The sequence below is a fragment of the Mesocricetus auratus genome, unplaced genomic scaffold (assembly GCF_017639785.1).
Source record: "Mesocricetus auratus isolate SY011 unplaced genomic scaffold, BCM_Maur_2.0 Super-Scaffold_100007, whole genome shotgun sequence".
NCBI classification, from domain to species: domain Eukaryota; kingdom Metazoa; phylum Chordata; class Mammalia; order Rodentia; family Cricetidae; genus Mesocricetus; species Mesocricetus auratus.
Window position 1 is genome coordinate 86,928,772 of NW_024429191.1, and position 12,979 is coordinate 86,941,750.

The 12,979-nt window shown below is 48.0% G+C and overlaps 1 protein-coding gene across 2 annotated transcripts in view; it reads right to left on the bottom strand.

The window, feature by feature from the left end:
- Positions 1-2,548: 2,548 nt before the first annotated feature.
- The window catches only part of Fam20a (FAM20A golgi associated secretory pathway pseudokinase), a 45,888-nt gene continuing 35,457 nt past the window's right edge, over positions 2,549-12,979 (bottom strand). For both annotated transcript variants that reach the window (XM_040750001.1, XM_040750002.1), the window contains 10 exons: positions 12,746-12,930; positions 11,841-11,891; positions 10,345-10,423; positions 8,213-8,305; positions 7,355-7,470; positions 6,679-6,859; positions 5,471-5,580; positions 4,909-4,990; positions 4,392-4,451; positions 2,549-3,175 (listed from right to left, as the gene is read on the bottom strand). In XM_040750001.1, the coding sequence (XP_040605935.1) occupies positions 2,911-3,175; positions 4,392-4,451; positions 4,909-4,990; positions 5,471-5,580; positions 6,679-6,859; positions 7,355-7,470; positions 8,213-8,305; positions 10,345-10,423; positions 11,841-11,891; positions 12,746-12,930 (1,222 nt within the window). In that variant the 3' untranslated portion in view covers positions 2,549-2,910. The remainder of the gene's footprint in view (positions 3,176-4,391; positions 4,452-4,908; positions 4,991-5,470; positions 5,581-6,678; positions 6,860-7,354; positions 7,471-8,212; positions 8,306-10,344; positions 10,424-11,840; positions 11,892-12,745; positions 12,931-12,979) is intronic.

Sequence of the window (12,979 nt, forward strand, 5' to 3'; positions counted from 1 at the left end):
TAAACCCCGAATGAGTTTCAGCCCTTCCTTAGTGTGTGGCTTCTGTATTTTCAAGTTTTCCTACTTGGTACAATTAGCGTGAGCCGAGAGTGCTACAGGACCCGCGGTACTCTTGGATGTCTGGAGCTGAGCAGTGGAGTGTTGCTTCTCCAGTGCACTTCTCACCCGATGCTGAAAGAGGTCCGTAGCCTGGTTTTAGCTATCAGTTGTGAATGGGTCATTTTGGGGGGACTTCCCAGCACCACATTTTTGGTGTGTTTTCATGCAAGTTGATGGGTGCACTCACCGTATAAAAGGTCCCTAAGGATAGTGCTCAAGTACCGGCTCGTGTTCCTGAGTGTGAGAAACCGTTTCACACTGTGAAAGTGTGTGTCATAGTGTCAAAGAACCAGCAGTGCAACATGATGCATCTTCACACCAGATGAGATTATGTAGTAACGGGTTGGCGGCATTGCACTAGAGACCCCTGGGGACCTGGCTTGGTAGTTCTCATAGGGGCAGTGAGAATCCATCTGCCAGTTGCGAGGCTAGGGGTTTATAGGACAGAAGCGCTGCATGGGAGAGTTGGTTCATCCTTAGGTCTAAACTGTCCTTAGTTGAGAATGCTGTGGCATACCCTCCAGACTGCTCAACGGTAACATGGAAAGTTTTCACATAGACTCAATACTTTTTCATGGGAAGTTGAGCAATGATTCAGCGTGAGCAAGCCTCGAGAACTTGATACCTCTCAGAATGGAATGTTTTTGTTTTCTGGTATTTTTGAAAAATGCTGGTCTTAGGGTTTTTTTTTTTGTTAGATAGAATTTTAAAAGTAAAGTCTGTGTAGTTATTCAACACTATCTAACATATGATCAAATTAAATTACTTTGGTTTTGAAAAGTATATCAGAAATTTTATTCTAGAATCTTCAGAAACTGGTCTGGTCTGCATCGAGGGAGGCTGGGTTGGAGGAGGACTGCAACTCACCCGACTGGTTGAAAGTCTTATACTTTGTTTTCAGCATAGGCTTTCCCTCCCTCATTCCTCAGTGGCTTCCTAGTGTTTCCTCCTCAGGGGAGAGTAGGAGAAACAGCTGATGATGTGAGAAGCCTTGCCTTGGGACTGGAAAAATGGCTCAGTGGTTAAGAGCACTGGCTGCTTTTCCAAAGGTCTTGAGTTCAATTCCTAGCAACCATGTGGTGCCTCACAACCATCCATAATGAGATCTGGTGCCCTCTTCATACATGCAGGCATACATGAGGCAGCACACTGTATATATAATAAGTAAATACATCTTAAAAAAAAGCTGTACCTCATGAAAGGGCCGCCCTGCATGGGAGAGTCTTCAGCACTAAGATTCCTTGGTTAAAGAGCCGATTTTTACCTTTTTTTCTTTCTGTTGTCCAGACCAGCTTTCAGCTTTACACTTTTGTCTCAGTCCCTCATGGGCTGGGATTTGCTGGCATGAGTCTTTATTGCTAACAGATTTATCTTCACAAACTTCACTTTGTAATAGGTCTAAACCACAAAATGATACGATTCTAATCTTTTGAGAGCCTTAGTTCTCTTCCTTGCACATTGGAAGTAGGGGGTTATGTATATTCAGGAGGGTTGCAAGCCTATGTGTTGACTTTCAGGCTGGTAAAGTGTCTGGGGCATGGCAAGGCTTTAGGGTGAATAGAAGCAAGGTTATTGAGCAAACTGGGTTTAGGGATTTTGTGTCCATAATGTGGGGTGCTAGGGTGAGTCAGGACTATCCATTGCAAGATAAGCATGGTGACTCATGCCTGTAATCTAGGCACTTGGGAGTTCCAGGCTAACCCTCAAGTCAGAAGGTGAAAACAGCACCACTATTGTTGTTTGTCCTGCCTGTCTTTGGATGTACGCAGAAGTCTGTGGTGACATTTCTGATTCTTGACTTTGTCCCTCTTAGTGGTGCCTTTTCCTTCTTCCCTCATACTTTTTATCCTCTGGCTTTCATCAGAAGATAAAGTGATCTGCTGAAGCCATTTATTTTTACTTGACTCTCCGCCCATGCATTCCTAACTTGCTGCCAGTTTCCCCTGTGTCTGATTGTTAGTTTTGACTTACATAGTGTTATTTCCTCACACAGCCTAGGCTAGCCTTGAACTCACTGTGGAGCTGGGAATGTCTTTGAATTTCTGACCCTCCTGAGTGCTGGCATTGCAAGCATTGCCAGCATGCCTGGTTTTATGTGGTACTGGGGTTTGAACCCAGGGCTCTGCATCTGCTAGGCAAACACTCAACCAGCTGTGAGCCACACAGCTCCTCAGTTGATAGATAGTCCTCTTCAGTCTGAAGTGCCCTTTTCTGAGCAAATTTACCTTCATTTGTTATTTCTAAGAAGTTACTGGAGAGTGACTTGGTGGGGGTTAATTGTATTCAAATAATGTTAGGGTAGGAATGTCAGTATAAAGTTTTTTTTTGCATCAACTTGAGATTTATAGATTTTAGGTCTGTTTGGGGGATGAGATTTTTCTTTTTTTAATGTGGACCAGGCAGTATACTGTACCTGTATCTATAGTAAGGACTTGGAGGAAGCCAGTTATCCATTTGATGTCCCTGTATTTGACATGGTAGAGTAAAAACTTCCCGGGAACAGGGCCTCCACGCCTTCCAAGCCTGTCCCAGATCCAGGTTTCACAGTGTGCTCAGAAGACAGTCTGCAACCGTGATGGAGCCAGAGCTTGCTAGGAAGACGGCCCCAGCCAGTGCACTGTAAAAGCAGTGACCTCCATCCAAGGGTAAAGATAAGGCTTGGTGGATCCCACTTGCTTCTTCAAAGCGTTCCTGCCTTCTCCCTGAGCTCATGACTTGGCCTCCAACACCCCAGGGTGGAATGGGGCTGCAGGGGCCTACACACAAGTGCCCACAGCTGGTCCCAGTTGTGTGTGCTGAGGTTTCTTGTAGCTAGCTTGTCAGATTCGCCTGGCCAGAGTCTGGAGCCGACTGTTGTGCCGGGCCATCAGCTATGACTCTCCCTTCCCCACGGGCCTCTATGCAGTCCTCTACTGTCTTCAGGATGATGTGGAGTCTGCGGTCCAGGGCCAGGAGGTGGGGTTCTGTGAGGACAGGGGCAAGCTGGTCGTCTAGGAGTGACTCCCGCATCACGTCACTGAGTCTGTAGTCAGCCTGAGCCAGCAGCTGAAGGTGCAAAAGTGTCTTCTTTTTTATCCTGATGAGACAAAGCCAGTGGAGCCAGATCAGCGAATAAGGAAAGTAGCTTGGCCTGCACTTGCCCAGTCCCCACAAACAGCTTGTGCAACAGGGATTCTTGGAGATTTTAATTCCAGGCAAACACATTTCAGTGAATGCCACGTAGAAAAAGAACAGTGGGCAACAGCCTTCATCCAGTTGTCTTTAGTCAAGAGCTGCCAAACTATTTGCACTGTACTGTGTGTGTGTGTGTGTGTGTGTGTGTGTGTGTGTGTGTGTGTGTGTGTGTGTGTGTGTAAGCCAGAGGGCAACTTGGACTTGGTTCTCTCTAACATGTGGGTCCTGGAGATCAACTCTGATCCCTTTACCCATGGAATCAAGAACTCTAGTAATTACACTGTCATCCATGGTGACAAGCCATATGCAATTACTCTGACAGTGTTAACGGAGTCAAATGAAGTGACACATAAGTTTGTTTTTTAAAGATTTCAAGCTGATGGAAGAAGCTTTCAGTAGGTGAATAAAGTCATCTGTTGTCTAAAAATTAAACCGCCATCTGCCAACTTCAGAATGTGTCTCCTGTGTTAGATTCTAAAACCATAGGGATGACAAGCGACTAGGTCTGTTTTGACTTTAGAGTTTCCATTTCTTTTAGACTCGTGCAAGCAGCTCAACTTGCTGAGTTTTGACACAAAAAACTGCTCGTCCTGCCCAGGAGGAGAGATGCTTAAATTAACTGGAGTTGGTTTGGACCACTCAGGTGCCAAGGGAACAAATGGGATGGTTTTGTTAGGTCTGAATCACACCTTCATAATGTGCTATAGCTAGGAGGGACCTAATGTCACAAGCCTGGTTAAAATGCCAGAGACACAGAAGTAGGCGTCCTTAGAGAAGGGGCTAGAATTGCATTCTTGACCCAGCTTTCCAGACTTCAGTCAACGGTGGTAAAATAGCAATGTATAAGAGCATACACGAGGGCCAGGAAAACAGAAAGGTTGGTTATTAATACCAAAGAGCATTGATATCTGCAAAAGTAGGTAGTTGTCTGAGTGGGTAAAGATTAAAGTTGGCAACTTAAAAAGATCAGAACTTAATTCGCTTTCTGATAAAGGAGGTGTCGTGGGGGGAAGCGGGCAGCTCCCATCATTCTGCCCATAATGAACTGATCAAGGCTTTCATAGTTAGGTCGCAGGTAGGATGAGATGCCCTTGGTACTTCAGAGCATGGAAACTTACATGCAGCACTGTGAGAGAGGGGCGAGGATGGAGATTTCATCCTGGGAATGTCGTCCGAACCTAGGAGAAGAAATGGGCTTCAGACCGAGGCTGTCACATTCTGGGTGCTCTCTTCCCTAACCCTTCTTTGAGTAAGTTGGGGTAAGGAACCAGATGTCATGGCAGCTGTCTCAACAGCTCTCTCTTCAGTCGAGTCACAGAAACCTTTTAGTTAACAACCAGGATCCTCCTGCCCTCTGCAGGCCAACCACTGAAGCTAAGCCATGCTCTCTGTTAGGAAAGTAACAAGTGAAAACCTATGGGGAATCAGCCTGGTTCACTGCGTGCACAAGAGCATTCTTACACTGGAGAATCAGTCGTACTTAGCAAAGAGCAGAAGAGAAGGGTTTGTGGGAAATAGGGCAAGATGGAGACAAGTCCAGGCAGTGCAGACCCACCTCAGGGCCTCCAGTGTCAAGCAGCTATAGGAAGCCTGGCTGGTGACGGAGAGATCTGGGTCATGGACACTGGTGCTTACCCTCTGGCATTATCAAGATGAATAAGGTACCCGTCATCCCCAAACTTGGTGAACATCTCATAATGGTGGCGGTCCATGTTTCCTGCAGTGGAGGGGAGAGATCACAGCAAGTGTCCCAAGGCCATGGCTATGGGAGACCCTGACCTGCCTTCTGGGAGTGGAACACAGGAGCGTGAGCACGGGTCACAACCTGCATTTCATTTCTAGATTTTTCACTCTGCCCCTCCCCCAGCCTCAGCCTGGCAGCCTAGTGAGCACAAGTGTGCCGTCGTTCTCCTTGTACTTACCAGCTTCAGATCTGATGCCCATTTGTGGCAGGGTGGTGCGTCTGCCTCGCCAGTGGCAACCCCTTCAATATCCTCTCCTGTGCCACCCCCAATCGCTTCCAAGACCAGGGCATGCTTGCTTGTCTCCTTGGACTACTACCCCCCCCCCCAGTGTATGGGAGATGCAGGACTATTTCACCCCTCTTGATCCCGGCTGTGATTTTGCTAAGGTCTCCCGGAGTCCCAGGCATAGAGCCGAGTGCAGATCTGCCAGGTGCCCTGCGTGGGGTACCTACCGATCAAGAAGTCGAAGATGGCCATGTCGATGACGCCGAGGAGCCTGCTGCTGCTGTTGTACGGGTAGATCTGCTTTACTGTGTCACAGTAGAGGGGGTTGAGCTCCCACCTGAGGGGGAGAAGAAGTCCTGGGGCTGGAAAAGCCAAAATGCCAGGGTGTTGGGGGCCCTTTTCATACCATCCCCTGCCCCCAAATCCCTGCTTCCCCAAGCCTGCCCTGGGCTAGTGATCTCAGGATGCCAGGTGGCAGCTGACTCTCTCTTCAGGAGGCCCCTTGGGCATGAGCATCTGGGAAGGGAGGTTGCAGATTCCAGGTGGTGGGAAGGTTCAGAGCCCTTTGACTTTGCTGAATGCTCAGTGGAAGGCTGGGGTGCCACATGCCAGAGGGTGTCACAGAGCAGGCGGAGGGAAGGCAGCCACCCACCCCTGGATGCCCTTAGTCTTGGTCCTCCAGAACTCCTGTACCAGCCATCCACGACCCACAGACTGGCCTCTCCTACACATGCCCTCCCTTCACACAGTCTCACAAAGTCATGTCTTCTGGAAGTTCTTCTGTCAGCTTCCCTTCAGAATGGTGATTGGCCAATGGATCTGTTCACTGAGCCCGCTCATGTGGTGTGCCTACTGCGCTAGACAGCCAGGGGATCTTACTCTGGGTCCCACTCCCCCAGCTCATGTGTGCTTCTTTACTGAGCTACATGTGGTACGCACGGGTCTATGTACAAGTTCATGTGTGTGTGTTCACACGTACTCGGGGCCTGAAGTCGATGTCTTCCTCCATCCCTCCCCACTATTTATTGAAGCAATGTCTTTGTTGAACTTGGTGCTTGCCAATTCTCACTAGTCTATCTAGCCACTTTGTGGCGGGGAATCCCGTGTCTCTGTCTCCCGAATGCTCAGATGACAGGTGGCTGCCATGCCTGCCTGGCTTTAAGTGGGTTTGGGGCATCTGAACTCTGGGCTTCACACTTAGACGGCAAGCACTAGCCACTGAGTATCCCTACCCCCAGCCCCTCTGCGTGGTTCTTTGCTATAGAATAAGCACCTTACAACCCGATATCTGAACTACAGGGAGTTGACGTCTGATCTGTTGGTCGTACGACCAGTAAGAGGATGGAGGTGGCTGTTAGGGATTAGTTGTGGCCGCTCTGAAGAGCTGGACTACAGGGTCCTGGGCATGGTGTTTGTGGTCAGGAAATCAACTCACTCCTCTTTTCCTGACAGTGAGTAGGAACGTATCCAGGGGTTGGGCACGGACAGTCTGGGGGCCAGGTTGAGGGACGGCAGGAAGGCAGAGAGGGAGCCCTCCAGCAGGTGCGGGTTGCCGCAGACGGCGTACTCAGTCTTGCACATGTACGGACACTTGGCGAAGAAGCACACGTTGTTAGCTGGAAGTGGAGCGGGGAGAGAGACGTAAGGTGGTTTTTAATTTTTTTCATAACTTAATTTTTCAAAACATAATTTTTTTCATCTTCCGCCCTGAGGAACCCTTAGGAGTAGGGTAGGAGTTTTGAACTCCAGCTTAGGAAAAAGGATGTTGGGCCTAGAAGACGCAACTAAATGGAGCATTTTGGGTACCAAGTTCCAGATGGCTCAGAGCATCCTATCATGTGATGAACATCCTTTGATAGGCTGCACGGATAATCTCTGGCTCCTGGGAGGCCAGCATTGTGGGGATGTGTCAGCATCTCACACACCTTTTTACTGTTGTAGTTTATCCAGTGTTACGTTTGAGCAGACATGGGTGGGGGTGTTGGACAGCAGCACCCTCCTACCCCAATAGCGTATGTGTTAATGGCAGAGCTCAGACCACTGTTGAAAAGTGGACACAGTGCCTCACCATATGCTTAATATGCAGAATGTGGTTCTGGCTAATACCCCACCTGGAGAGACAAAGAAAACACTCTGCAGGATTTCATTCTTGGTGACCTCTAGGATTTCCTTGGTGACATTCACTAGCCTCCCCACTGTTGGCGGCACCCGTCGGAAGTCTAGAATCCTGGAAGAGAAGGAGCTTTGTTCAGAGTTGAGGGATAGTCAGGTATTGCCGAAAAGCCCTGTATCTGTGCCAGCGCATGCTAGAACCTGGCTTGTGTTTGTGAATACAGCAGCGTTGGAGCTGCTGAGGATGCTTCTGCTATGAGGACCCAGTCAAGACCAGGGCAAATTCCTGGAAGTTGTGCAGGAAGGGTCCTTTCTCCATTGAGTTCCCGGGTGAATGCTCCCACCACCCACGCTGTGTCCTGGTCAATGTTTTCAGACTTGAATGTGCCTCCTAGTCACTTGAGGATCTAGTCCAAATACAGGTTCTGATTTCTCATCTCCAGGATGTAGAAAAAAAGGCAGTCATATCTATCATGGCAATGTGACTGTTTTCTAAGTTGTTTCATTTTTCCAGGCACAGTGATATATACCTGTAAGCAGAGACTGGAGGATCAGGAGTTCAAATCTAGCTTCAGCAATGGAGTGAATGAGAGGCCAAGTTAGGCTACATAACAGTCCGTCTCAGCAAAACAAACCAAAAATTAATAATAATGTAAAGATAAAACTGTACATAAATTGTTCATCTTTAACTTAATGGAGTTGGAAGGAGAAATTAGATCCGAAGACCCTACCCCTGAGGTTGAAGAGGGGAAAAACCGGAAGGAGGGAGTACTGCCAAGTTCTTCCCAAAGGTCTGGGCACCCCTCCCCAGGGGACTGGCCCTGGCAGCCTGCTTCATCTCCAGGGGCCAGACCTACCTGTCCAGGTGGAAGGCCGCAATCTCAGCGTTGTGTCTCTGAAAGTCTATGAAATAGAAGAAGTTCTCTGGTGTCTCCTCCTCTCGCTGCTGTCTGGAAGGAAGGAAGGAATCACGCCATGGACTGAGCCTTCCTTGGTAAGCCCAAGGAGAGAGCCTGTCAGATGCTTCTCCCGTGTGTGTAGATGGCAGACCCACAAATTAGGACTGGGCTTCTCCCTTCCTGAGTGGGGAGGAGACATGCAAAGTAGGAAAAGGCAAGCTTTTTATACGCACCATCATTGCCAAGCTTCCTGCTTAAGAAGCGTTGGCAATAGGAGCTGATTTGCCCCAAAACCCAATGGGAAGAAAACAAGCATTCTCGTGCCGGTGTTAGCCAGAGAGAACGGGTTATTAAAAGAGATGGTGGTGGGGGCCTGGATGCCCAAGTATGAAAAAAGCTGAGAACCTAGCAATAGAAAGTGCTAGAGAAGGAATTTAGTATGATTGTGAGCACGGACTGGAAAGGTATGAGTCTGAGGGAGAAATACAGGTGACAGGACTCTTAGAAACTGGTCTAGCTTGAGAATGGACCCAGCCAGAGAGCTGAGGGAGGACAACATAGATAACATTGATCTGGCCCCATTTTCCAATTGCTAATGGATTCCTGAAGAGCAGCACCGCGAGGAGAGTGCCAGGAGGTGTGGGCAACGTTAGAAAGTGCTCTGGCACCCTGGGCCGACTTCTGGCCTCTGCCCTGACTTCACTTTCATGCTAATAAATGGGGAAGGAGGATGATCTTCAGCTACTTTTATAGTACAGAGTGTGAAGCTGTTTGGGGGACTGAAAAAGCAAAGGTAAGTGTAAGCAGAAGCAGAACCACAAAGAACCACACAAACAGCCAGTTTCCACGAGCCAAATAGCCAGAGCACACTGCCTGAAGAGCACATGCCAATCTTGAAAACCCGCAGCGAGGCTGCCCGAAGCAGATCGTCAGTGCTCACCTACTTGGTGAGTTCTAGGCCAGTGAGAGAGACTTTCTCAAAGAACAAACTAGCAAAATATCAACAAGCAAACAGGACTTGAGCAACAATACCCAAGGCTGTCCTCTGACCTCCACACGGAAGCATTTGCAACCACACACACACAAAGACAGGCAGACATAGACACACACAAGTGCACACAGAGAGAGACAGATGGACAGACAGACACAAACTGGCACACTTGCACACACACACACACACACACACAAGTGTGCTCTGCATACATGTTTGGCTATAAGATGAGACCCCCTCCTGAAATTGTTCTTAGGAAAAGGAGTGTTTTTACATTCAGTGTCTTGCATAGTTTACTTTATGTGACTGAGGCAGGCTAATTAACTTGTAGGATGGTTATAAGCTTCACCGGCTCCTGGATTAGACTGAGAAAAGCCTAGGAGGTCAGCAAAACACACACACACACACACACACACACACACACACACACACACACACACACACACACACACACGAATGCATACAACATACCAAACTCTGCCATCATTTCGTTCATGGACATGTACTATAAAGTCCAAATACATGGAAGCTGTCACTGTGAATGAAATATAAATTGATGTATATGTGTACAGGACTTTGTAGCAGCCTTTCTCGTTATCTAGGTTTTCAATCAAAGCAGTATTGTCATGTGAAGTAAACGTTGTGATGTCAAAAAGAGGGTGATTGTTGGTCCTGGATGAGGGTGAGGATTCATTATAGCAGGAACGAGTCAGCTTAGCAGTCTAGCTGCTTGGCTGTAATTCCTGGGTCCACTGTTTGTGATATGGAGTCTGGGGCCACCTGGCTTCTCATAGGCTTAGTGTATTCACCTGGGTGTGGACATTATAGCTATACTTGTGTCATGAGGTTCACGAGACCGTTGACGTCCAAAACCACAATACATGTAGAGTGTGCAGCATTCATGCTACTGAGGGCCCGAGTTAACAGTCAGAGTAGCTATTACTGTTTTTAATTATTATTGTCATCAAAATAGTTCCATGTCTGGGGCAGATGGGGATGAGGATACTGGGTTGCCTTTACTACCTTTAGGTCAAAGCTGCTGCAGGGCTACCACCAGGGGGTGGGGAGGGCGCATGGTGGTGAGGAAGGCTTCACTTACCTCATGGGTTTGAACATGGCCTTCCCAAAGTCCGAGAACCTCAGAACCAGCTTCAGGTGGACCCCACTGGGTTTCACAACTGTGAGGGGTAGAAGGGTGATGTCTAAGGACAGGGATGTGGCACCACTCATAGCCCCATCTTTTTCTGTTACTTAAGAAGACCCCAAAGATGACATGCTTTGTAAACCTGAAGGGCAAACTACATCGCAGTTGGCTGTGTTCAGAAAACTCAGAGCGGTTATTCTGTCCGTTTAGGAAGACATCAGATATTTGGGGAACAGGTATGCTACTGAAAACTCCCCATAGATTGCTTTCCTAAAAGGACCAAGCCTCTCTTTGGGTTCCAGCTGTGATCTTAAGATTTCCTACTATGTTGTCTGTTATAAGAGACATCTGTGTCAATCATGGCTTCCTTTAAGATTCAATGCCTGGGCTGTGTCTAGGGTTTGTAAAATTCTTGTTTTTTTTTTTTTTTTTTTTTTTTAGATCTTGTTTGGTTTTGTGGTTCTGGGATCAAACACGGGAGCTTTTGCTTCCTGTTTTAAAACAGTATTTTTGAGAATGTCATGTATGGACCTGAACACTGGTGAATTTGAAGATTTATCATGACACTTCTTGTTTTCCTGTCACCTTCTCTTCTCTTTCCTTGCCTTTCTTCCCTACTCTTCTTGCCTTTTCATCTCTCTTCTATACCCCTCTTTCTTCATCTCATCTCCTCCTCCCCCTCCTTCCTCCCCTCCCCCCTCCCCTTTGAGATAGGGCCTTGCTTCATAGCTCAAGTTGGCCTTGATCTTTTTATGTAGACCAATTTGGCCTTGGACACATGATCCTCTTGCTTAAGCTTCTCAAGTTTTGGGATTACAGGCAAGTGTCATCTCATGCATATGTGGAGATGGTGTCCGGCACATCCAGGTAAATAATCGAGGCCACTCACGGGGGCAACTTTCGGGCTTCACTGTTCAGACCTACCTGAAACCCAGAGGGGGCTCTGATGCCTTTTTCTCCCAGCTTTCCCATTCTGTCTGACATTTACCCTGGTAAGTTTCAACCTTGGTTGCATGAGAATCACCTGGGGTATTTAAAAGAACATTGCCATGGGCCTGTCTCTCCGCAGCTGAGACCAGACATCTGGAGGCAGAGCCAGGCACTAGCCCTCTCTAGAGCTCCCAGGGGTAAGATGCAGCATCAGGAACCACTGTCCTGTACAGTCGCCTCTGGGATCTGAAATCCTACTCCAATCACCGGGGATTCTGTCAGCATTCAGATTCTGATTGAGAAAATCAGAATAGAGAAGGGGATTCTGCGTTTCTAACAAGCTCCCTAGTGATGCTGATGATACTTCACCCTGTACCCCATTTAGACCAGTTTGATGCTCTCCAGGGTTTCTAAGATGCCTTTTACTGTGACTAGCTGGGGAAGTGTTGAGTTCTCAGAGACTGGGCAGGGAGAGCCCCTCCCTGTTGGAGGCTGGTTAGAGGCTGGGTCAGGTCACTTACTCTGTGAGCAGTCACAGGCCCCTAGCAAGGCCTTTTCATCCTGGCTGTAATCTGTGAAGGAGAAGAAGGGCAATGAGTGCTTCCTGCAGTGTTCCCAACAAAGACAGGCTCCCAGCTCTGACCCCGCCCCATGGAGGAGCAACTGTTGGAGCTTGGAAATCAGCCATGGGCACCCAGAAGGCCATCTTAAAGCCCAGCGGCTGCAGTCTCTTCCTGCTCCTTCCAAGACTCCATGCCTTCTAGCCCTTCCCTGTATACTCCAGCCATTCTTGGTCTAGTTTGTCTCTGCTAGTAACTTTCCATGTCACACACGTCCTGTCATAGGTGCTTGAAAGCACAAACTTAGGGTCAGTAGACTTATGTTTGAATCCTAGGTTCAGCATTGGCTTTGCCCAGCTTGATGCACCCCTTTTGTAAAGGATGGTGATAATGTTTTAGCAAGAATGATATAAGAAAGAACACATCACTGTGTACAAAGGATGCACTCAGTAAGCAATGGCATCACCTTCCGTGAAGAGTGCAGAACATCTAGGTCTCTATGTCCTAAGTCTATCTCTGTTACCTCTTAGGTTTCTCTCTGTGATGAGATTAGTGCTATAATATCTCCTTCAAAGGGAATGTAGTTTGCTTCTTTTTTTTATGAGACAGGGTTTCTCTGTATTGTTTTGGAGGCTGTTGGTCCAACCTGGCCTCAAACTCACAGAGATCCACCTGCCTCTGCCTCCCGAGTGCTGTGATTAAAGGTGTGCGCCACCACCACCCGGCTTGTAGTTTGCTTCTTATTAACCTTGTATAATCATATATTGGTGGCAACCCTTGACTTGTTCCTGGAGCCTGGCCTGAGATGGCTCAACTTGGCCTCTGGGAGAAAGTCAATCCCTTCTGGCTAACCCCAGAAACCTCACCGGCACTGATGGTAGGGAAGTATCTCATGTCATGGAGGAGCTTGCTGACCACAGGGCTGGATCTAGAATATAGCCCATGGCTGTTGATCCCCAAGTGGAACTGGATCCAGCTGGCTTCTGATCTGAGCTGCAGCGGGGGATCCCAGGAGGTGAGGTTGAATTGTTCTTTGTATATCTTGTGCCGTCTGGAAGAGCCAGAAGGATGATTTGTTGTTAAACTGGTGGAGTAAGAGT